At 43.1% G+C, this 23799-nt stretch overlaps 1 protein-coding gene across 4 annotated transcripts in view; it reads left to right on the forward strand.

Moving 5' to 3' along the window:
* PLCE1 (phospholipase C epsilon 1) overlaps positions 1–23799 on the forward strand; it is a 328811-nt gene that overhangs the window by 140812 nt on the left and 164200 nt on the right. For all 4 annotated transcript variants that reach the window (XM_044240131.1, XM_044240134.1, XM_044240133.1 and 1 more), the window contains exon 3: positions 1690–1978. In XM_044240131.1, the coding sequence (XP_044096066.1) occupies positions 1690–1978 (289 nt within the window). The remainder of the gene's footprint in view (positions 1–1689; positions 1979–23799) is intronic.

Consider the following 23799-nt stretch of genomic DNA (forward strand, 5'->3'; position numbering starts at 1 on the left):
GGGCGTTAGTATCCCCACTTTACAGAAGAGTAAGCTTTCTCTAAGTAGTCAAGTCAGCTTGTTCATGTTTATGACCCTCTCTTTAGCTGGTCCAGGCAGAGCCAGCCATACGACCCACATACTTGACCCCAAGGCCTGGGCTCTTTCTGTCCCAGCACAACATCTGCCTGGCCACACTGGGCACAAGAAATTTAATGACAGATATTTAAAGCTCAAAATTCACACTTTTCCTTAAAGTGGCAAGTATCTACCAGTTGGGTATGGAAGGCAGAGTAGAAATCTAGTTAGAGTCAGTGCAGTTTGAATACCAGGGGTGTTCTAGGAACATTCTAGGGTCTCCTAAGGACCTAGCAGAGCTCAGTAGGTGTTTTCTTGAGAGCCAGTGGGTCCTGGTTAAAGTGAGCTTTGGAGTATGCAGCATCACAGGGGTGCATTCACAGCCTGGAGGACATGTGAGAGTCTTTTCTTGCTTGGGTACTCCTTGATGTCACTAGAGGGATTTCTCCATTTTCACCCTACCGTGAACTCTCTGCTTATCTATCTGTCTCCCTTACTAGACTTTGAACTCTGCGCCGGGGAAAAGCTATCTTATTTACCGACACCTGACACATAATTGATATATAAATACGAAATAGCCACTTGTTGATTTGATGAATGAATGGCAAGGCAAGGTGCTTAAGGTGGAGACAACACAATAAACTTTTATTCTACTATCAGAAAACTAAATTAAGTCATCCATGTTGTATTTCTTCCCTTTTCTTTATATACATCCAGAAGTCTCAGGCTTCCCAGAGACCTTCACAAACCCAGACCCTCCCTGTAAGACTGTCAAACCTCTTAATTTTCAGGCCCCATCTTCTAAATTAGATTGTGCAGCTTTTCAGCACCAGAAATGTGTGCTGCTCTTTGTGCCTGCCCCCCATCTTTCAGTGCACTGTCTCCCGCAGAGCGGGATCTGTATAAACACATGCTAACAACTGTATTGGAATTATGGGTGGGAACTGGTCCTAACTGTACTGTCTCCTTGAGATAAGTCTTGGTGAATTCAGATGATAAAGGGGAGAGGAAATCAGGATGGTGACAGAGACAGAGCAAGAAGAATAGGCAGGACCTGTCAACTCATTGGAGGTGAAAGGTGAGAAAGATTGAAGAGGCAAAAGGATTCACACAAAGATTTTGAACCAAGCGGATGGATTGAAGGATTATGCCCAAGAGGGAAATATAGAACTTCTTCCCCCGACCTTCTCATCCTTGCAGTAGTTTGAACATGGAGAAAAGATTCCTCATGAATGTCAGGCTCAAGTGTTCCTTGGAGACAGACAGACCTGGGACAGTCAGGCACTCAGGAGAGTCCAAAGGACAAAAAGGGAAGGTTTGACTTTGTCACTCTGCTAGGGAGGAAAAGGAGAAATTTGAGCTGAATATATTTTTGGTTGGAACAACTTGTAAGTGCTCTGTTTGATAGCAGGGTTGTTTGAATGGCCGATTTCATAACTGCACATAGCTTTTCCAAATAAATGGTGTCTGTAGAATGTTCAGGTTAATGCATGAGTCCAGTGCTCAAGAGTGTTTGTGCTTAGAGCAACTGAGCCTTCTTTCTTCATAAGTCATCCTGGCATTTTGTCAACAAACTAATTTGCTTTTCTAAGAAACTAGATTAATACTTCCTGTACTCTGTGCTATTCACAGATCTACAATGCAGTGAGAAGCAGAGAAGAAATAGAAAATACATTTGAATCTCTTCTCCATGTCTTCACAAATCTCCCAGCCTCCGAGGCAGCCCATGAAAGGATTAGCATCGGTCCATGCTTAAAACAGTGTATCCAAGACACCATATGTGAGTACCGGGCCACCCTCCAGAGAACGTCCATATCTCAGTACATCACGGGCTCTCTCCTAGAAGCAACCACATCTTTGGGAGCAAGAAGTGGCCTACTCAGTACTTTTGGAGGATCCACTGGACGAATGATGCTAAAAGGTAATGTCTGAAATGTCACTTTTAACTTTTCATCTTTCAGTGCAGAAAAGAATCTAAGTTAACGCTTATGCATCTCCTGATGGAAACTTGGGTTTACTTATTGGCAATTTTAAATAAGGATTGCCACTTTAGTAAACTATAAAAAAAAATGTAGTCCTTTATCAAAATCCTTTAAGGTATAAACATTCCAAATACTAAGTGTTACAATTTTGACATTTCTTTTTCAAAAGAAATAAATGGTTACAAGACTATCTTTAATTTAAAAAAAATATTCAGGGGTTGCTTGGGTGGCTCAGTGGGCTAAAGCCTCTGCCTTCGGCTTAGGTCATGATCTCAGGGTCCTAGGATTGAGCCCCACATCAGGCTTTCTGCTCAGTAGGGAGCCTGCTTCCTCCTCTCTCCGCCTGCCTCTCTGCCTATTTGTGATCTCTGTCTGTCAAATAAATACATAAAATCTTTATTGAAAAAAAAAGTTTGGGGCACCTGGGTGGCTCAGTGGATTAAAGCCGCTGCCTTCGGCTCAGGTCATGACTCCCAGAGTTCTGGGATCGAGCCCCATATCGGGTTCTTTGCTCTGCAGGGAGCCTGCTTCCTTCTGTCTCTCTGCCTGCTTGTGATCTCTGTCTGTCAAATAAATATATAAAATCTTTGAAAACAAAAAAAGGGTATACAGACAGGTTTTCTCCTAGTTGTAGTCTATGACATGTCAATTACTGTGATGAAAGTCTTGTGAACAAGTTTGGTCATGTGGTCCCAGTGCAAACCAACACTGATATGGAACAGAGTGAAATGCAGTTCTTCTTACCACACAGAATCAGTAGGTTCATGTCAACCAGAAAACCTAAAGGCCATCTCCAATGACTCCCATCTTAAAAAGCAGGATAGTTAGACATCCCGCTAAAAAATGAAAGCCAATGGAAAATGGGGTCCCTGAGCACCAGAACTTCCCAGCTACTTCCCATGAGTAGCAGAGAGGCAGGTCAGAAATGGCAGTGCACCAAAGAACCTTGGAGAGTTGTGCACTGCACAGCTGTCACAACCCACTTGGCAGCCTTCCCTGGCAGGAAGCTGCCAGCCAGCCAGCGACCATGCCGAGCAATGTTCCACTGCCCGGGGGCTGCCAAGAGCTTGATCTGACATCCGGCCATTTCTCTCAAGGAGAGCAGCTCTTGTCCCTCCACAGCAAGCCCCAGACCTGTAGCTTGCAGGCCAGTGACCTTCCTCCCCCTCCCCACAACACACACTCTGGGCAGGCCCAAGAGGAAGTACACACCTCCCTGGGTACCATGTGGGTACCAAGTTGGTGTTGGTTTGTTTTCTAGAGTCATTTTAACTTTTGCAGCTCGGTGATAAATGATGAATGAAGGAAAACACAAGGTGTGGGGACACTCATCCAAGAGACTGAAGTGTTTCCTATGTTTATCATTTATTCAGCATATGTTTTCGGAGCCCCTACTGGATGCTTGGTGCTGGGTAGGGAACAAAACACAGTTCCTGCAGTCATGGACCTGGTAGGCTCTAGGTGGTAAGCAGTTTCCCCCATGTGCAGGACTCAGGATTTCTCTACCCTGTTGTGATTCCTGGTGGCTACCAATCTTCCATTCTCTGTCCATGCTCTTCCTGGGAAGCCGGGCTGAGATTGGCAGGTGGAGTTATTGTTGCTTTAAGGCTTGTGACTCCGAGAACTTTGTCCTAGGAGTTTGCAACTTGTGTTCGTCAGAGACCCCATCCATGCCCAGCCATGTTTAGGTGTATGGGTGATTCTTTTTTTTTTTTTTTTTAAGATTTTATTTATTTCTTTATTTGAGATACAGATAGAGAGGGAGAATGAGCAGGGAGGAGGGGTAGAAGGAGAGGGAGAAGTAGGCTTGCTACCGAACAGGGAGTCTGATGTGGGGCTCTATCCCAGGACCCTGAGTTCATAACCTGAGCCGAAGGCACTTAACCGACTGACCACCCACATGCTTCAGAGATTCTCATGAAGTACAAGTCAATGTAGTTGCCTTTAGGTTGTTTATGATCCTAATGAGGAGGCCAGATTTGTGTGCACCAAGTATTTGAAGAATACTTCACAGAGAGTTAAGTGCTAAATAATGTGAAAGTGGCTTTAATAGTTCAAAGAGTTTAGAGAGGGAGTTAATGTTCTTTGTGACAAATGGCCTGGCCCAAAACATGAGACCTCAAACAAACAAACAAAAGTCCATGAAAGCCACTTTCTTTCTTCTCCATTCATTGCAAAGGGAGGGATCTCTAGGTTCCCTGACCAAGGCCGCTGCCTCCAGTCCCACACAGACCTTTGGGGAGAAAAAAGGAGACTGATCGTTAGCATGTCTTTTGCCCTGACAGTAACTTGATCTCAATTGCTATTTGTACTTCCCTGTTCAGATCATAACTTTTTTTTTAAAGATTTATTTATTTATTTATTTTAGAGATATGGGGAGGAAAGGGCAGAGGGAGAGGGAGAGAGAGTCCAAGCAGACTGTGTACTGAGCCTGGAGCTCAGCACCAGGCTCGATCTCATGATCCTGAGATCACAACCTGAGCTGAAGCCAAGAGTCAGACACTTAATTGACTGCACCCCCAAGCGCCCCCAGATCAGAACTTTTTGATCAATATTCCCAGCTCAGAGATTCATTGGACCCTCAGCTAATGTGTTATCTTTAAATTGGCAATTTATGCAAGAGTTGGGATTTTCTTTAACTTTCTCTTTTGTAGCTCTCTGATGGTTTTTGATATCCTTCTGTAAGTCGCTTCTGCTGAACAATACAGTTAGCTGGCTGGCTTCTGCTCCAGGCTTACTTCTGTAGCTCTGACTTGTTTTCTTGGAAAACTTCTCTGACTTTAGTGCCCTCTCCCATGGGGTCTTCAATGTCTGTATGTGCCGTAGTGAATCATATGTTTCTTTAACATGCAGTGGAAGAAAATACATCCCAAAAACCATACAGGTATTCAGAATCATAGAATGTTTATAGAATCTATAGGTTCAGCCTATACCAGTCGGGTCTTGAACTCTGTTGGCCATATACTCCAGCAAGGGGTCTGGAAGACATGCTGGTGCTGTGATCTGGTTGTCCGCTTCTCTCAATGTTCACTGCGTATCCTGTGGCATTGAGTTGGCCGGTGGCTTTCAGCTCTGTATTGCTAATGAAAATCGCTAGGAAGTATATAGCACAGACTCAGTCCCCATTTTATAAGTAACTTGTATTCCAGAAGTTCATTTCTCAGGGACTGTGTGGAACAGAGAATACTTTCCTAGAGACATAGTATTAAACATTGTGATTTGGTTGCCTCTCGTCCTCAAAGACTTCTTTAACCCACCACAGGGTTGAAATCTATATACTCTGTTGGGAAGTGTTTTCTCTTTAGTCTCTTCAAACACTATTATTGGAATACTGAGAATCAGCCTCCAAACAAAAAGCAGTACAAATGAGTTAAAAGACACTTCCTGCTTAAGGGAAATAAGTTTAATCAAGGTGAACAGAGTTAAATTGAAAGTTTTATGAAGATTTTGAAAAGAACTTCAGGCCATTTTGGAGATTTTAGATGTTGGCATCTAGTTCTCTTGTATGGTTAATCACATTTCAAAACTCATGCTGATATAGAAGAAACAGAAAATTATTATCTCAGTAGTTCCTCACCCTCCCCTTTTTAATGGAGGCTTATAAATGGAGAGAAGAAGGGAAGAGAGGCCAGGCAGGGTTTAATTTGTTTTTTCTCCCAGAGGGAAAGGGTAAGAAAGAGATTAAAAAAGAATGACTTCTCCCATGAGAGAGAGCATGTTTGAAATAGATTAAAGGAAGTTGGGAAAGGTAGAGAAAAAGACAAGTACTGTTTGCTTCCATTTTTTTTTTCCCAAAGATTTTATTTATTTATTTATTTGACAGAGAGAGACACAGAGAGAGAGGGAACACAAGCAGGGGGAGTGGGAGAGGGAGAAGCAGACCACCCTGCTGAGCAGAGGGAGCCTGATGCAGGCCTCAATCCCAGGGCCCTGGGACCATGACCCAAGCCGAAAACAGATGCTTAACAACTGAGCTACCCAGGGGGCCCCTTGATTCCATTTATATGAAGCACCCAGAACAGTCAGCATCATAGAGACTAAGGGCTGGTGGGGGACAGGGAATGGGGAGTCATTGTTAATGAGTATAGAGTTTCCATTTTACAAGATGAATAGTTCTGTACAACAGTGTGAATGTATCTAATGCCACTAAAATAGACACTTAAAAGTGGTTAAGATGCTACATTTTGTGTGTATTTAACCCCCCCACATCCCTGCCATAAAAAATAATAAAAACTTTCTAGAAGAGGAAGAAGCTGTTATGTAGGTCTTTGGTCCCAGGTTTATTACGATGTTAGAATCCAGGTTGTGGAAAAAGAAATTTGAAAACAAACAGCTCTTCATGTGAACTTCCAAAGGGGGCGCAAGTTGGCTCGTGTTGTGGAAGTGGTTGTGATTACAAGACGGGGGTTGCAGCTGCCTGCTGTAGGTGAGACTAGGAAGAGAAAATGTCCAGTCAGTTGTTTAGGAGTAACAAGGAGTAATAAGTCAGGAACTGGGGACTTGGGCTTGATTGGCCAGCGTTCTGCAGCCTTGCTGCTTTACCACAGACCACAGGATTCTGCAGACTCTTTAGTATCTCACTGAGCTTCCACACCTCCGAGGGTACAGGTGACTCTAGAAAGACAGCTGCCAATCAAGATACAAACATTCCCGGTTTTCTGCCTTCAGGACCACCGAGGGTGGTCTGTCTACAAAGTAAAAAGTTTGCCAAATAACAAGAAACATTTCCTGATATGAAGCATTGATTAGCAAGGGTGTGCCCTGGATTACAAAGGTGTGGTTTCTCAAAGTGGGAAATGGAGCATTTACACCATTTAATTCCAGTCTGGGTCCCTTTCTCTCCATCCCTGTTTACCTTGCTAGAATCTCAGGATCAACTCCCGATAGCAGTGATGGCCACAAGAATTATCGACATCAATAACCAGGAGGTTTTCTAAACCCATTGCCTGCTTTTGTTTTCTTTTTTTTCCAATGTCCTCTCTACTGAAAATTACAAGACCAAGATAAAATAAAAAGGGAGATTGCTGATATTAATGTAAAACACTGATAGTAAAATTGGAAAGAAATCAGTGGTAAGGGAAAGGATTTTTTATTTGAAGGCAGCTAAGTGTTTTCAAATGTGCGTATTGTAACAGCCAATATAATAAATTTGGTATATTAAATTCAATTTTTCCTTCTCAAGCTGTTGGTAAGTAAGTTTGTAAATTAAAGGATTATGTATTTGCTTGACTTATTTCACTCAGCATAATCTCTTCCAGTCCCGTCTATGTTGCTTATGTATTTGCATAAAACCAGGACAAAGCTTGTTCATATTTGAATTATGTAGCAGAAAGAACACTCCACTCTTCATGTTAACCAGTTTGAGTGTGTGTCTGTATATGTAAAGAATAACTTTCTTAAAGGTGTGGGTCATATGTAGATTGTAAATAGAATATTAACATGAAAACAAAAAGTGCCATACATATTTAATATTCTTATTGAAAGTAGACAGTATTTTGTTTCTGATAGAAAGGTCTAATAAATTTTTATTTTATTGTAATAAGGATATTCTATTTGTGTATTTTTCTAAAATTAATACCTTCAAGGATAAAAACAAGAAGTTGTAATAAGAGCACACACACATATTAGAACTATGTGACTTGGGCGCCTGGGTGGCTCAGTGGGTTAAGCCGCTGCCTTCGGCTCAGGTCATGATCTCAGGGTCCTGGGATCGAGTCCCGCATCGGGCTCTCTGCTCAGCGGGGAGCCTGCTTCCTCCTCTCTCTCTCTGCCTGCCTCTCTGCCTGCTTGTGATCTCTCTCTGTCAAATAAATAAATAAAATCTTTAAAAAAAAAAAAAGAACTATGTGACTATACCTCATAAATAATTTAGTTTATAAAGGCTGTCTTCGTTGACTTCCTCATAATCAAAACAATTACCCTTTACGTGCCTACCCAGCAGTGGAAGGCATATGCATACTTCTAATTCCCAGATTTAAGTTTATTTAAAGAAATCCTCTGACTTATTAGTTTTGTGGTTTTGAAATTGTTTTCTTGGTGGTTAAAAGTATGCTTTATGTAATTTGGAGTATGTTTCTGTACCAGTTAATCAACTAGAAAGTATTCGTTCACTGTGGCCCAGTGCTATGTCACCTCTGGGAAGAATGTAAGGGATTACATCTGGAAATCTTCAACTTGAACAACAGTATTTCTCACTCCAGCAAAAATGTAATATTAGGTTTTAGGTCTACTGAGGTAGCTCTTACTACCCGCCAAGAGATTTATGAAGTGCTGGGCTGCACAACTGTTGGTAGGTTCTATAGCTTATGGGGTCAGTAAGTCTGGTGGGTAAAGGACAAAGCCCTGTGCCTTGGGTCCACAATAGTAAGGTGTCATCCAGGACTGTGACACTAGACCTGAGTGTGACCCAGAATGTGACTCCATGTCTAGGTATGACCTAAACATGCTCAGATGTGACCGAGGACTATGACTCCACACCCAAGTGTAGCCTCAGAGTAAATTACAGCATGTGACCAAGCATGTCACTCCATGGCCAGGTGTACCCGAGGACTCTATCTCTGCACCCCTGCTCATAATCAGGGGGTGCTTCCAAAGTACCAGAGGAGGGTGAAGTCACATACCTCACATGTAACAGGAGACATGATGCTTCTGTCGCCAAAACAATTATCTATATTTTGAAGGGGAAGAAGGGTCAGGCAGAAGAATTATATATATATTTTTAGTTTTTTTCAAGACAACACCCCCATTTCTGTTATCTCTGACATTTTAAACTCCTCCATTTGTAAAGAGAAAATTGAGCATAAGGGCAGGTCAAGTTGGGTAGAATTACAGTAAAAATTCTTATTGTTAACATTTTCTTAGTCCTTGCTGGGTAGCAGGTATTGCTCTGAGGGCTTTACCTATGTGATTGGATTGAAAGCCATTATTCCGTGGTCCAATGAAGGAGGTACTACTATTTGCTAATGAGGAGACTAAGGCCCAGAGACATTAAGAATCTCATCCTTGGGTACGCAGGTGGTCAGGAATGGTGTGAGTGTTTGAATCTAGGCAGCAGGTTGAGTCCATACCACGTTCCAGGTACTGCAGCGAGCCCTCCTTCTGTATTATTTCATTTAGTCCTCATTGTGGGTTGATTTATGGACCCCAAAAGAGATATGTAGAAGTCCTAACCCCTAGTACCTATGAATGTGACCTGATTTGGAAATAGGGTCTTTGAGATGTATTCAAGTGAAGATGAGGTCATTTTCAGTGAGAGTGAGCCCCAAACCCAGCAGCTGGCTTACCCTATTTGAGGAAGAGAAGAGACATAGAAGCAGACCCACTGTGGTGAGTACAGTGTGGTGATGGAGGCAAAGATGGGAGGGGTTCACCCATAAGCCACGGAATGTCAAAGAGTGCCAGCCACCACCAGAAGCTGGGAAGAGTCAAGGGAGGATTCTAACTAGAGTCTTAAAGGAGGCATGGCCCTGCCAACACATTGATTTTCAGTGTCTAGCCTCTACAACTGGGAGAAGGTACATTTCTATTGTTAGCAATCATTCGAACCATGGTAACTTGTTACAGCAGCACCAGGAAACTAAGAGAGTCCTTTTTTTTTTTTTTAAGATTTTATTTATTTATTTGACAGATAGAGATCACAAGTAGGCAGAGAGGCAGGCAGAGAGAGAGGGAAGCAGGCCCCCTGCCGAGCAGAGAGCCTGATGGAGGGCTGGATCCCAGGACCCTGAGACAATGACCTGAGCTGAAGGCAGAGGCCCAACCCACCGAGCCACCCAGGCGCCCCTAAGAGAGTCCTTTTGACAGTCTTGTGAGGAGGAAATTATTAACTCCAGGAAACTGAGGTTCAAACAGGTTAAGTGACTTGCCCAAGGTCGCACAGAGAATAGGTATGTGCAGCCAACCTAGACCAAGCTTCTCCAAGGCTCATGGCCACTGCTATGATGGCGACATGTTTGCAGCTCCCCAGTAGCAATGTCTATCTCCACCTCGTTTTAGTTGTTTGGGGTTTTTTCTAGTCATGAGCTCTGACGCTCATCCTCCTCCCATACACATTTTGCCTGGCACAGGACCAGGCACGGAATAGGTTTTCAGGGGGCTGTATTTTGTGATAAAAAGCTTGGATTTTACCTTGTGAGTAATGAAAGACACTGAAGCATGCTAAGGAAGGATGTGATTTGATCAGATTGGGTTTTTAGAAAGAGCCATATGGCATAAACCTTTGTGGAATCAAGTGGCAGGTGTGTTTACAGAATCAAGAAACATGTAGTCATTGCTATTTTATAACACTTAATTGAATGAGATTTTTTTTATATTTTTAAAGGTCCGATTTATTTATCTGAAAGAGAGTGAGAGCGCAGAAGGAGAGGGAAAGGCAGAAGCAGACCTCCCACTGAGCACAGAGCCTGATGTGGGGAACTGGGGTCCTGATCATGACCTGAGATGAAGGCAGATGCTTAACCCACTGAGCCACCCAGGCGCCCTTGAATGAGATAATTTTAGAACATAAAAAAGAAAATACTAATTTTTACTGTAGGTTGTACAAATATATATAACTCATACAAATGAAAATGCAAATATATTCAGGAGGTTTTTGAATTGGCACAAAAGCCATTTTCATCATCTCCGTAAACCATTCTCAGCACCAGGGCCCTGGAATGGCTGCAGGGCTATCTCTGGGGCCTCCCTTACTCCTGTCTGAACTCTTCTCCCCTCCTTCCAAGGCACCATCTGCCTCTGGGGGTCCAGAGCCACCCTGACTATACCAACCCATCCACTCCTCACTCATAACAACATAATTACATAATAACATAATTGCCTGTTCTTTCTTTAGTGGATCCCAGCGAGGCTTGTGAGCAGAATGACGTGCTGGGTTAGAATAGAGATCTGGAGCGTTACTGATGGCGTCAACTGAGGCAGACTGGGGACATGTGGAAGAGCTGAGAGCAACTGGCAGGGGGTATGGGGCACAAGGTGCAAAGGCTTGAGACAGAAAGACACACAGTATGTTCAGGAACGACCAAAGCTTGGGAAGTACAAAGGCTGAGTAGGAAGGCATAGGGCTGGGGCAGGGAGGAGAAGATAGGTCTCCAGGGGGCTATATTTAAAGGTAAGGAGCTTGGATTTCACGTTGTAGGGAAGGAGAGAGACGCTGAAGGGTACTAACAAAGGGTGTGATTTAATCAAACTGGGTTTTTAGAAAGATCCTTCTGGCTGCAGTAAGGGGAGGGGCTGCAAAGAGTGTCATCCTTTTTTTTTTTTTTTTTTAGATTTTATTTATTTATTTGACAGAGATCACAAGTTGGCAGAGAGGCGGGCGGAGAGAGCAGGGAGCGGGGCAGGCTTCCTGCTGAGCCTAGAGTTCGATGCGGGGCTCGATCTCAGGACCCTGGGATCATGACCTGAGCCAAAGGCAGAGGCTTTAACCACTGAGCCACCCAGGCACCCCGCAAAGAGTATCATCTTAACCCTGGCATAAGTGTCCAAAATACAGACTCTTGGGCTTCACCGCCAAACCTACTGGATTAGCCTCTGATACTAAAGGCGAGTTGCTTGGTGTAGAAGATGGATGGAGGGAGAGGGCAATGAGAACCAGAGGCACTTAGAAGGATATTGCTAAGGCACAGTGCCTAGTAGGATGTTGTTGGCACACTTAGCAACTGGTAAAAATTACAAAAGGCCTCCTTCTTCACTCTCTACAGGCTGATAGAGCCTCATACCCATGCATTTCAGTTAGGGCACAGCGTGCTAGCTGGATGTCAGACCTCTTTTCCACTCGGGTAAGCACTTTTGTGCAGTGCACAGACTGTTCATTCTACCAAAACGTCTGAATCCTGGGGAAGCAGCAGAGAGGCGCAGGAAAGGGGTAGAATTAATAGAATGTGGGTATTGGATGGGTGTAGTATGGATAAAGAGAGCTGAGCCCAAGATGACCATTATTGCTATCTTTTTAAAAAATCATTTCAAGGGGCGCCTGGGTGTCTCAGTGGGTTAAGCCTCTGCCTTCAGCTCAGGTGATAATCTCAGGGTCCTGGGATGGAGGCCCACATCAAGCTCTCTGCTCAGCGGGGAGCCTGCTTCCTACTCTATCTCTGCCTGCTGCTCTGCCTACTTGTGACACATAAATAAATAATCTTTTAAAATTTTTAAAAATTAAATAAATAAATAAATAATAAAAAATCATTTCAAATTCTTCCAATTTGGGGCACCTAGGTAGCTCTGAAGGTTGAATGTCTGCTTCAGCTCAGGTTATGATCTCAGGGTCCTGGGATGGAGCCCCATGTCAGACTCCCTGCTGAGCCTCTCTTTCTGCCTCTCCCCCTGATTGTGATCTCTACCTCTCTCTCTGTCAAATAAATAAATAAAACCTTGAAAAGAAGTTCTTCCAATTGGTTATTAATAGTTAAAAATTATTAGTATTGTTGGATTATATGCCCATTGCCACCCCATCTCCACCATCACTTCAAGAATTCAGGAAGTTAAGGGTTCATTAAAGGCTAATTATTTAGTATAAGAGGCTAAAACCTCTAAAATAGGAAACAAAAACATTTTTTATGATTAAAAAAAAAGTCCTAACCACTGAATTCAGAAAAGTGATTGGTAAGGACAGCAACACCAGGTAGCTACTTGGGATCTCCATATTTGAGCTATTCATGAAAATGTCGGGTTATAGGTACAGAATCTCAGAATGGTCCATGTTCTAGAAATTCATTTGCAAGATAGTTATTTGAAACTCTATACCTAAAGACAAAACAGCAATTAAACTCCAAGCTTTCCCCAAAATAACAAAACTGAACTCCTGAATATTTTAAATGAAAAAGTACTAAAAGATGATTTTTCTATGTCCCCCCCGAAAACCAAACTAGAACAAAAATTTGTTGTATTTACCCTGAACAAGGTGAGTTTAACTAGAAAACAAACAAAAAGCAAAGCAGATAGATAATCCTGGGGAGTCAAGAAATACATTTAAATTGAGAGGTAAAGAGATAAGTTCGAATACTTTTTAAAGCTGAGGCAGTTACCAATAGAAAAAAAAAAACTGAAAATATACAAGTCACAGTAATTGGGAAAATGGGCCAAACTCCTCATCTTTCATCGAGGTGATTGAATATATTCTTCTTTCAGGAGAAGGGAATATATAAAGAAATAGGGATGTAAAGCTTTTGTAGTGTAAGGACACAACTGCCAAAAACAGACACCGAAACCAACAAAAATGGTTACCTCCAAGAGAAGCCTTTTATTTGTCACTTTCCACTCATCTATACTGTTGAAATGTTTATTTCCGTGAGCACATACTACATGGGTCATGTTTTAAAAGAGGCTTTTGGAGCCTATGTGAAGATTCTGATGGATTCAAGCCCCTCGTTTCCAGTACCATTGTTATCAGCTGCCATACAGAAGACGATTTGGGGCTCCCATTCAAATGAGAAGAGAGAGGGGAGGACCAGAGGCTTTGTTGAAGTAAGATGGGGAGAGGGGCTCAGAGTGAATAAGACAAGTTTGATTTCGGGCTCTTCTTTGTCCTGATAGGACTGTCAGCCTCTGAGTTGTTTCTTGATTTAAAGAAATGCAATATGAACTTCATTCTGTCTTGGGTTTGAGACTTGATTTCAACACCATGTTATCTTGAATAGGTGACTTTCTTTTTTTTTTTTTTAAGATTTTATTTATTAGAGAGAGAGAGAATAAGAGAGAGAGAGCGCATGAGCTGGGAGAAGTCAGAGGGAGAAGTAGACTCCCCACTGAGCAGGAAGCCCATGTGGGACTCAATCCTGGGATTCCAAAATCATGACCTGAGCCGAAGGCAATCGCTTAACCAACTGAGCCACCCATAGGTGACTTTCTTGAGGCTTCAGTGTCAGTATCCATAAAATGAAAATAAGAGCACAACTTGTTAGAGTTGTTTGGAGGATTAAATGAGATAATGCATATAAGGAACTTAGCCTAGCAGCCGGCACCTAATGATTACGAATAAATGGAATGATGCCAATGCTGAGGATGATGATGGTGGTCATGATTGCTGCCACCTTGGAATGCCAGCCCTCCACTGTTAATTCAAGTGCTCTGCTCTTAGCTCAGTCAAAATGCGCACAGAAAGAGAGACACCCTCCTGTTTCCATGGCTGTGGACCCAGAGCAGTAGCATCTAAAGGGATACTTGAAAGGAGGTATCTACAGGCTGGGGGCTATCCCCATGTAGAATCTTCAGTTAGATTTTCCTTAGGACCCATGCAACAGGTCATTTATTCATTCATTTGCTTATTTGACAAATATTTATTTTTTATAATGCTTTTTTATTCAGAATTAAAATTGCAGTGAACTTTGCATAAATGCCATTTAAATGCTGTTTGTTTTTAATTTTTAACATTTTATTAATATATAATGTATTATTAGCCCCGGGGTACAGGTCTGTGAATCACCAGGTTTACCCCTTCATAGCACTCACCATAGCACATGCCCTCCCCAGTGTCCATAACCCAACCACCCTCTCCCTACCCCCCACCCCCAGCAACCCTCAGTTTGTTTCCTGAAATTAAGAGTCTCTTATGGTTTGTCTCCCTCCTGATCGCATCTTGTTTCATTTTTTCCTTCCAAACCCCCACGTTGCCTCTCAAATTCTTCATATCAGGGAGATCATATGATAATTGTCTTTGTCTGATTGACTTATTTCACTTAGCGTAATACCCTCTAATTCCATCCATGTCATTGCAAAAGGCAAGATTTCATTTCTTTTGATGGCTGCATAGTATTCCATTTTATATATATACCCCACATCTTGTTTATCCATTCATCTGTTGATGGATATTAGGTTCTTGCCATAGTTTGGCTATTGTGGACATTGCTGCTATAAACATTTGGGTACCCGTGCCCCTTTGGATAACTACATTTTTATCTTTAGGGTAAATACCCAGTAGTGCAATTGCTGGGTCATAGGGTAGCTCTGTTTTCAACTTTCTGAGGAACCTCCATGCTGTTTTCCAGAGTGGCTGCACCAGTTTGCATTCCCACCAACAGTGTAGGAGGGACCCCTTTCTCCGCATCCTCGCCAGCATCTGTCATTTCCTGACTTGTTAAAGCCATTCTGACTGGTGTGAGGTGGTATCCCACTGTGGTTTTGATTTGTATTTCCTGATGCCGAGTGATGTGGAGCACTTTTTATTTGACAAATATTTATTAAGCATCCCCTGTGTTCAAAGCCCTGTGCTTGGTCCTTAGGATAAAACAGTGAATAGAGGGTGCCTGGGTGGCTCAGTGGGTTAAGCCGCTGCCTTTGGCTCGGGTCATGATCTTAGGGTCCTGGGATCGAGTCCCGCATCGGGCTCTCTGCTCAGCGGGGAGCCTGCTTCCTCCTCTCTCTCTCTGCTTGCCTCTCTGCCTACTTGTGATCTCTCTCTGTCAAATAAATAAATAAAATCTTAAACACAGTGAATAGATATAGTCTTAACTTTCAAGGAATTCACTTGCTATTGGAGGAGACAGACAGATAAACATGCAGTTTGCAGTATAAATGTTATTGTTTGAAATAAGCACAGCATACCCTCTTGAGGGAAGTTTGAGGTTTCTAAAACCATTTAAGAGACTGAAGATATGTGAAGCCCTATTTCACCAAAGAAAACAAGCCCTCACCTGTATGGTGAAGCTTCTTTTGTTTCTACTTCATTCGTTGTTGGTATCATCTCTCTCCCCTCCAGAGTGGAAAAGATGCAAAGCATTTATACCTAGGATTAGGAGCCATGTCTAAAATCTATGATTGGTACAGAATTTAGTGTTCAAGTTAAAATTGATATATTTTTATGAAGATGTATAAAATTGAGATTTTGAAGTAAATTTAACCTTTTGAGTGTTTTTGGATTATTTATTCCTTTAAAGAACAAAGACTAATTTTAAATGAACTATGAAAATTTTTGTCCCTGGGAACAGTTATAGAACATAATTGAATATGCTTATAATTTGTTTATAATAATGTGTGGGTCAGTAGTAAATACTTAAGGGGGAAAAAAGGAAAATCTCAAGATAGTCTGAGTCTTATTTAAACTTCTGTTTAAATTAAGTCTTAAAACCAAGAAATCATAAATTACTAATACAGTTAAAGTAGTTAAGAGGGAATTTAAAGAACTGAATCCCAACAGAAAATATTTTATCATCTTCAAGAGAGTCTAAAATACTTTGCCAGCTAGAAATACATATTTGGTACTTAAAGTCTTTTAACTCTATTTCTTCATGGCCACAAACTTTTTAAAACATGATTCCTATAATATTAACCCCACAAGCGGTTCTTTGAAGGTGTGAACAAATGTATGCTTCAGCCCCTCTGAGGCTTTCCCCTATGGATTTCACAGTCGCCAAAAACACCCTTGGTAGCATTGGTGGGTATTTACCTGTGTATATCCAGAGTCATGTTTTTGCATTAAGAAGCAGACTCATCTAAAATCTGTTTCAAACAAATATTTCTGTAGGTTCTAAGGAACAAAGAAGGGAACTGAGAATATACCAAGTTTCAGAGACCTTGGCAACTCACAAGAGCTGGACTTAGAAACTACCAAGTTCAGAACCAAAATCTTTACCTGGGGTGATCAGCTAGTAGGGGCAACCCCAGCATGTGATCCCAAGCCAGTCTGATTCCCAAATCCAAGTTCTTAACCACTAGGAAATCATTCAGGTGCTCTCCCATTCAATCTCTCTTTCTCACTCTCTCCCTTTTTCTCTCTATGTACATATGTATCTAAGTACAATGTGGAACCCCTTATTTGAATGCAGGTCCATCTGACTATAAAATGGATCATTTTCCTGCATACCTGCCACCTTCTTGACCTAAAGACAGCTGAGGACTTCAAGGATATCTGAAGCATTCTTTGATATAGGTACTTATAAGGGTAGATGGGGGTCTTCCCAATAGTCACAGCACAGAATTAACTGAATGAGAGAAGGAGAGACTCCTGTTAGCTAACGGGCAAAGCAAATATATTGCTCTCTACCAAAAATCCTACACAGCAACCAACACACAGAAGGGACCCAGAAGATACTTGTTGATTGAATGAATGAACAAATGAACACAAGCACAAAACTCCAGACTAACACACAGGTATCCATACTACTCCAGGAAGGAACATTTGAAGCCATCTCCTGCCATCCTCTGAGCATCACCAGCATCAGAAGTTAATTTACCAGCAATGACTGTCCTTTATGCATCATTTACAAAAATCATTTGGGCTGCTCCCAGCCCTGCTCAGTATGCAATAGAAGGTAGGTGGCAGAAGACAGAGTTCTGCCCAGTCGGGAGGTATCATGTGGCCCACAGTGAGGTGGACAGTTATGAAACGATTTCTTGCTGGTGTGTTTCTGTTATTCCCATGTGTCCTTATACCCCTAAGCCAGTTGGCAAGGGTCCCGATGGTCTGATCTCTGCAAAGTAGGCTCACAGTGTGGTTGAGAAAAGAGAAGAGGAAAAGAAGGAAGGGGGTCACCCCAACCTTTTCATGAGCCCTGCTTTGGAGGGCCCAGGATCTCTTTCCTGAGCATAGAGATGAGGACACCTTCACTGTCCAGAAAGAGGCCACTATTGGTAAAAATTCATTTATTTTATAGATATTTACTAAATACCTATACTGATAGGTCCCAAGAATAGAGCAGACATTGTCCCTACCCACATGGAACTTAAAGACCTATAGGGAATCAAGTATTTACAAAAACAAATGGCAAATTGTAACCTCACACATGCTACAAGGGATTGTGAGACCCTCTTAAAGGCAGATTTGACCTGAGAAGTTAAGACTTTGCTGAGGTAATGATGTTTCAGCTGAGGGCTAAAGGTCCAACATATATAAACTAAGAGAAGAAGGCTTGGAACTGTGTTCTAGACAGACACAATTGTATGTGCAAAGGCCCAGGGGCAGAAGAAAGTATGACAGGCTGGAGATTTGAATGTAAAGTGGTCTGGAGAAGACAGAATGACAAAGGCTAACAGGTCTTGGGTGCTCACTGAGTGCAAGGTGTTCTGACAAGTGTTTTTTAAATAATTACCTAATTTAAAGCCAACATTTTTACATATGAAGAAACTAAGGCACAGAGAGGCAAAACAAATTGCCAGATAATACCAGTTCTTGTTTAGGACCCTTGTCTTTATCCCTAGAAGCAGTGGGAAGCCATCAGAGGCTTTTAAGCAGAAGTGAACATACGGTGTTTCAAAAGAATGATTCTGATAAAAATAAACCAGAGATACCCCCACCTGCACTACCCCTTCTTTTGTACCCCAAATTAAAATATTTACATATTTACATTAAAATCATCATGGCTGTTGAATCTGAAAATAAATGATTATTCTGCAAAAGAGACCTAGATAGTATTAGCTAATGTGCTGGTGTGTGTGGTTCTGAGGAGGTGGGGAATGGCCTAGTAGTCCAGCTCCCTTTTTCTGAGACCTGTATTCTGAGAAGTTTAGAAGAGAGCCCCATATGACCTAGGGAGGGAGGTTGAAGACAGTCCCCTTCCGGGAACAGAGACTTACGCTCCCCACCCTGCACCAAGTTCAGTGAGTACTATGAGCTGAAGTCCTATCTTACTTTTTATACCAAGGAAGCAAAACCTCCCATGTGTGTTTTTCTTTGACAGCTGCAGTCATTTAAAAACTGGGGAATTTTGCCTTAAAATGTAGAGTTCTGGCTTCTCTGGCAATCCTGAGCCACCATTCACTTTTGGCCCTGTGGGTTGACCCCTGACCCACACACTAACCCTCCAGATAAGACACACCAGCTCCATACTCTTCCTAGCTACACCTGGTACCTGCCTGACCCTGTAGGCATCTACATTTGGGACCCCTGGATTGTATTCTGAGATTTGCACAAGCTCTAGAGGATTTCAGGTTATGGGTTTAAGAAACTGGGCTGGAAGTTTGGACAAAGAGAAGGGCTGCAAACACAAACAGGTTGTCTTTGAACTGGCTTCTGGTCGGGGTGGAGGGGATCTCCCTGGGAGACACAGGAGTGGCTCTAGGCAGGAGAAGCAGGTGAGATGAGGTGCCAGGGTCAGAATGAGTGCAGTGCCTCAGAAGCAATGAGGAAATGATTCTCCACAACAATCTAGTGGGTGGATAGAGAGAGGTTAATTTGTAGGTGTGGTTATAGTTCTGAGAGCAAGGTGAAAACCTGGACCTAAAGCATTAGAGGGCTGTCATAGGCTCTTAGCACATTGAATATTAGGAAGGTCAGACCAATAGCAGCATGTTGGGGTCAAGAGCCTGGAGGCAGTCACCCTTTGTAGGAAGGAGAGTTATTCCCAGATTAGGAATGGTGCACCCAGAATGAAGAGCCAGAAGCTGGTGGGAGCCTATGTAGTTTCATTGGCACAAGGCAGCAGTTACAGGAAAAAGACCAGTCTTGAACATTTAGCATCACTGGGAGAAAAATGAAATGTAATAAAAATTACAGTTGGTTAAGAATGGAGGCATTTTTACTACCAACAGAGCACCACTGTGAAAATCTCCAGGCTCGTGCCAGCGGGTTGATGCTGCTAACCTTTTCCTGGAGTCCGGGCATCTGAGTGCTCTTGGCATATTGGCCCAACCCCTCTGTCTGGGAGCAGGGCCTCCTCTGGCTTCCATAAAGCATAGATCTTGCCCAAATGTGGAAAACCTTTAGGGACATGAAAACCATTAGGGATCCGTAGCCCTGATTTGAACCAAGCAGAATAAACAAACCCCTGCCCAAATTGGAACTCGCTGGACGCCTTTCAGAGTTATCCAAGGAGAAAGGCTGGAGGCCTCAAGGGTCTTCGAGTGGGATTCTGTCTTGTTTCAGCTGCGCTCCTCCAGTCTGATGAGACCCTGTGCCCTTCGGTCTTTGTCCTTTTCTGAAGTGTTTTAACACCTCAGTTGCAAACCCATAAATGGATTGTGTTCTGAACCTATAATATATATAGTATTTTTCCCCTACCAGTGGAATTTTAAAGCCCAAGTTAGATGTTCTGGAAGTGTGTTGTATATCCAGGAACTCAGCTGGAAAAGGTCCAGAGAGCATTCACATTTTCCATTGACCATAGGGTCTTGCTAAGTTCCCAACCTCAATTTCTATTTTCAATATCCTTTGTCACTCTTTCCAGCCAAATAGTTTAGTTAGCTTTCTGTATGCACAGCACCATGTAACTTTGTGTCTTGCTCCCCAGAACAAGTAAGTGGCATATTTTCTTTTTTGATCCCAATTTAAAAAAAAATATTGGGGAGGCAGGTTCAGAGAGAATTATGAATGTTCATTCATTCACTAAGCAGTCAACTCAGTGTCTCCTGGGGGCTGGACACTGCTAGGCACTTTGGGGACAGTGAAGGGGGATGGACTGAAGAAGTGCAAACAATACCCCAAGTCCCTGATACTCCTAATCCACTAAACATGAGATAGACAGAGAGCTAAGAAACCAAGACACAGAACAACCAAGAACCCAGCCCTACATGGTCACAAATTCAGAGGTTGGAGAAGCATAGTTTGAAGTAATCTTGAGCTAGATTGGAGCTCTTACCCTGTCTCTAGTCTACTCCGAGGAATTACACTGTAACACAGCACAATATGAAAAACAGGTACTGAGTGCTGGCCATGGCTTTGTTCTAGCCAGGGATAAAAACAATGAAAAAAGGCAGTGTTCTTAATTCCTAGGAGTTGCTGATTTAGTTGACAGATGGTTGTGTGAACATGTGGTTACACTGTGCAGTGATACATATGAGGCTGAGGTTAGTGTGCCCTTTGGTGACCGACAGACCTAGATCCCACAAAAAAAGCTGTGTGACCCAGGGCAGGTCACTTACCGCCTCAGTTCCTAAGTTTGATTATCCTGCTTGTAAAATGGGGATGGTGCAGATACTTGCTTCGGAGAATCAGAGTGGCATAAAATAAATGAATCTAATGAATACAAAGTGCTTAGCACATGCTCAAAAATAAAAAGAGACCATAAAAGATGGAGATGGGACAAAGAAGACATTCCAGAAATGCTGAGAGCAGAGGCTGAGCTGCAGGGTGCTTCTCTGGACTGGGACTAGCAAGGAAGGGGACCCAGAGGGGACTGTGGGAAATGGAGCTGTGAAGGGCACTCTGGTCTACAGGCTTGTCTGGAGGGGCAGGTGGGCCCTGGGTCAAAGCAGAGCCCTGCAGGACAGGCCCTGGATGACAGCTCTTCCTGGCTCTTGCTTTCAGAGCTCATTTCTCCCATCCACACCCACTCCTCACCACCATTCCAAGTTTGATCAGCCACAGACAGCATCTCACCTGCCGGAAGGTCTGTCTAATCTTCCTAGCTTGTGCAATGGAATAATGCACAGATAAATCCCTTCTTCTCCTTCTCTAGCTCAGGCATGAGGAAGTTGGAATGTTTAATGCCAACTCTTCCTTTCAAAAGAAAGAGAGAGAAGGGATGGGAGGAAGAGAGGAGGAAAGAGATGAATGAAAGGAAAGGAAGAGAAATGGATCCAGAAGAGGGCAGGGAATTGTATACAGATGGACCAAAATAGCGGTGTTGAGGCAAGCACAAACTTACTACCTCATTTAGCAAAAGTGGGTCCCAGTGTTGAGCCAAGCACAAACTAACTACCTCATTTAGTAAAACTGGGTCCCAGGTCAGCCTTGCCAATGGATTCCACTTGTAGGACTTCCTGTTTTTCTTCCCACCCTTGCTTCGTCCCTGAATGTCTGTGCTTAGAGAGATTCCATGAGCAATCTGAGGAAGAGTCTGCAGACATGGCTGCCACGTCCCTCCCAGAACCTCTGAGCTCTCCAGAGAGGGCCCCAGGTCTTGGATCCCTTTGACCTTGAGCAGTGTCACACTCCTTTGTGCTTAAATCTCTCTGCAGGCACTCTGCCTGGGGCTGGAAACAGCAACATAAGGTGTAGGAGGCCCAAACAACAGTGGCCAGCACTGAGAAAGGACCCAAGGCTACCTAGACAGAGCACCTTTCTAGCACAACTACCATTCCCAGAGGTGACTGCTTAGTGCCTACATGGATACAAATTTCAGTGATGTTGTTTTTCCAAAAAAATCATTTATCACTCTGAACCTAAAATCAAAAAGCCTGTATTGCTTTAAAAATAGTTGCTAGGATTAATCTTTTCTACTGCTCAGTACAAATTAATGAGAAACCATGTTTTGAAGTGACCAATGTCTAATAAAATAACTTTGATTTAGGCTTCTTTGCTGAAAATGGATTTTTGAAGTGCAATTTCAAAGTGCCACTCTGGGGGACCTCAGATTTGATTATTCAGTCTCCCCAAGCCTTAGTTTTCTGTATCCACAAAGTGGATATAATAGGCTTTTCCTATAAATCAAGGAATGCAGGGGCATGTGATTTGTTAACTGTAAGCCATTGTACAAATGTAAGCTGCTGTTGCTACTACCATTAACAACTGTGATGATGAACGATGACAGCGTTATGGCCCTGGGTGAGATTTGTGAAGCCAGCCAGCTCCTCCTCTGCTGTGTCTGGCCACTTCTACATCAGTCACTTGTAACCAAACTCCTTCAGACCTGAGTTTCTCAAACTGTAACGTTACATATGGGTCCCCTGGAAAACTTGATGAGATGCAGATTTGGATTTACTGGGACCGGGGTGGGGTGAGATTCTAAATGTGTATGACGTTCCCTACCATGCAGTTGCTGCAGGCGAGACCCTCCTGTCAAGTAGCAAGACTCCCTGCTGAAAGCCTCCTCAAGGCACCTGCCTGCGTCTCATGGCTCGTTGGTCTCCCACCTTTACCTGAAGAGAGCTAACTCACCTTTTGTGGGCCAAGAGCTTCCCTGACAGGTCCACACCTGGGCCTGGAGCAGGAAGGCCCTCTGCTGCACAGAGCACAGACCCCATCCTCCTGTGGCACCCTTCTGCATGTGGCCACATGCAGGAGGCACAGTGCTTGTTTCCTGTTCTCCTGCATGTTCATTTCCCTGTACTTTGAGGGCAGCTCTGAACAGGTGTCAGTTTACCTGCTCTGCTTGACTTTGTCTTTGAACTGATCTGAGCCAGTCAAGTTCACAGAAAACTGACTGCAAAACCCAAATGCACCTTCCCAGTTTCTGAGGGCCACCTGCAACTCAGTCCGTTGAAGTTTCACACACACAACAGGTGATATGTGATGACATGATGATGACTGCCATTGACCTCGTCGGGAAGGACGCGCCGTAAACTGGTGGGAGGGCTTTACCAACACTGGCCCTTACCTGAAGGCATGGTCCCAGAACCAGCAGAAATCTTGGGCCTCACCTGAGACCTCATGAATCAGAATCTGCGTTATTTTAAACAATGGAATCCTCATGGGCTCAAGTCCTAGCTGTGCCACCCACTACTCCTGCAACCTTAATCTTTTCTCCCCTAGCTCAACCTCAGGCCTTGGCCTCATTCAGTTTCAGGGTCAACTTAAAAAGACCTCAAATCCTCTCTGTTGATAAAGATGCTGGGAGTTCTCTTTGGTGCCCAGGCTTAGTGGTCAGCACCTCTAACACTCACTCAGCATGGCCGGAGGGGAGTTCTGGTTTGTGATTGTTCCTTCAGACACCATGGGGCTAGCCAGTCGGGTCCTTTTAGGTGAAGGAATTACAGAGTAAGTAGATATGCTCCACAGCTGTCAGAGAATGTAATCTCCTTGTTTTATTTATATTTATATCTGTAACTGTAGACAAAAAGGAAGTCACCCTGAAAGAAATAACACACCAGTGAGTAATTGGGCCTTTAACAGAATGAAGGAGCCACATGTCTTATGTGTATTTATGACCTGTTTCCCCCTGTGCCAACTCTCAGGTGC

Source organism: Neovison vison, chromosome 2, assembly GCF_020171115.1.
Source record: "Neovison vison isolate M4711 chromosome 2, ASM_NN_V1, whole genome shotgun sequence".
NCBI lineage: Eukaryota > Metazoa > Chordata > Mammalia > Carnivora > Mustelidae > Neogale > Neogale vison.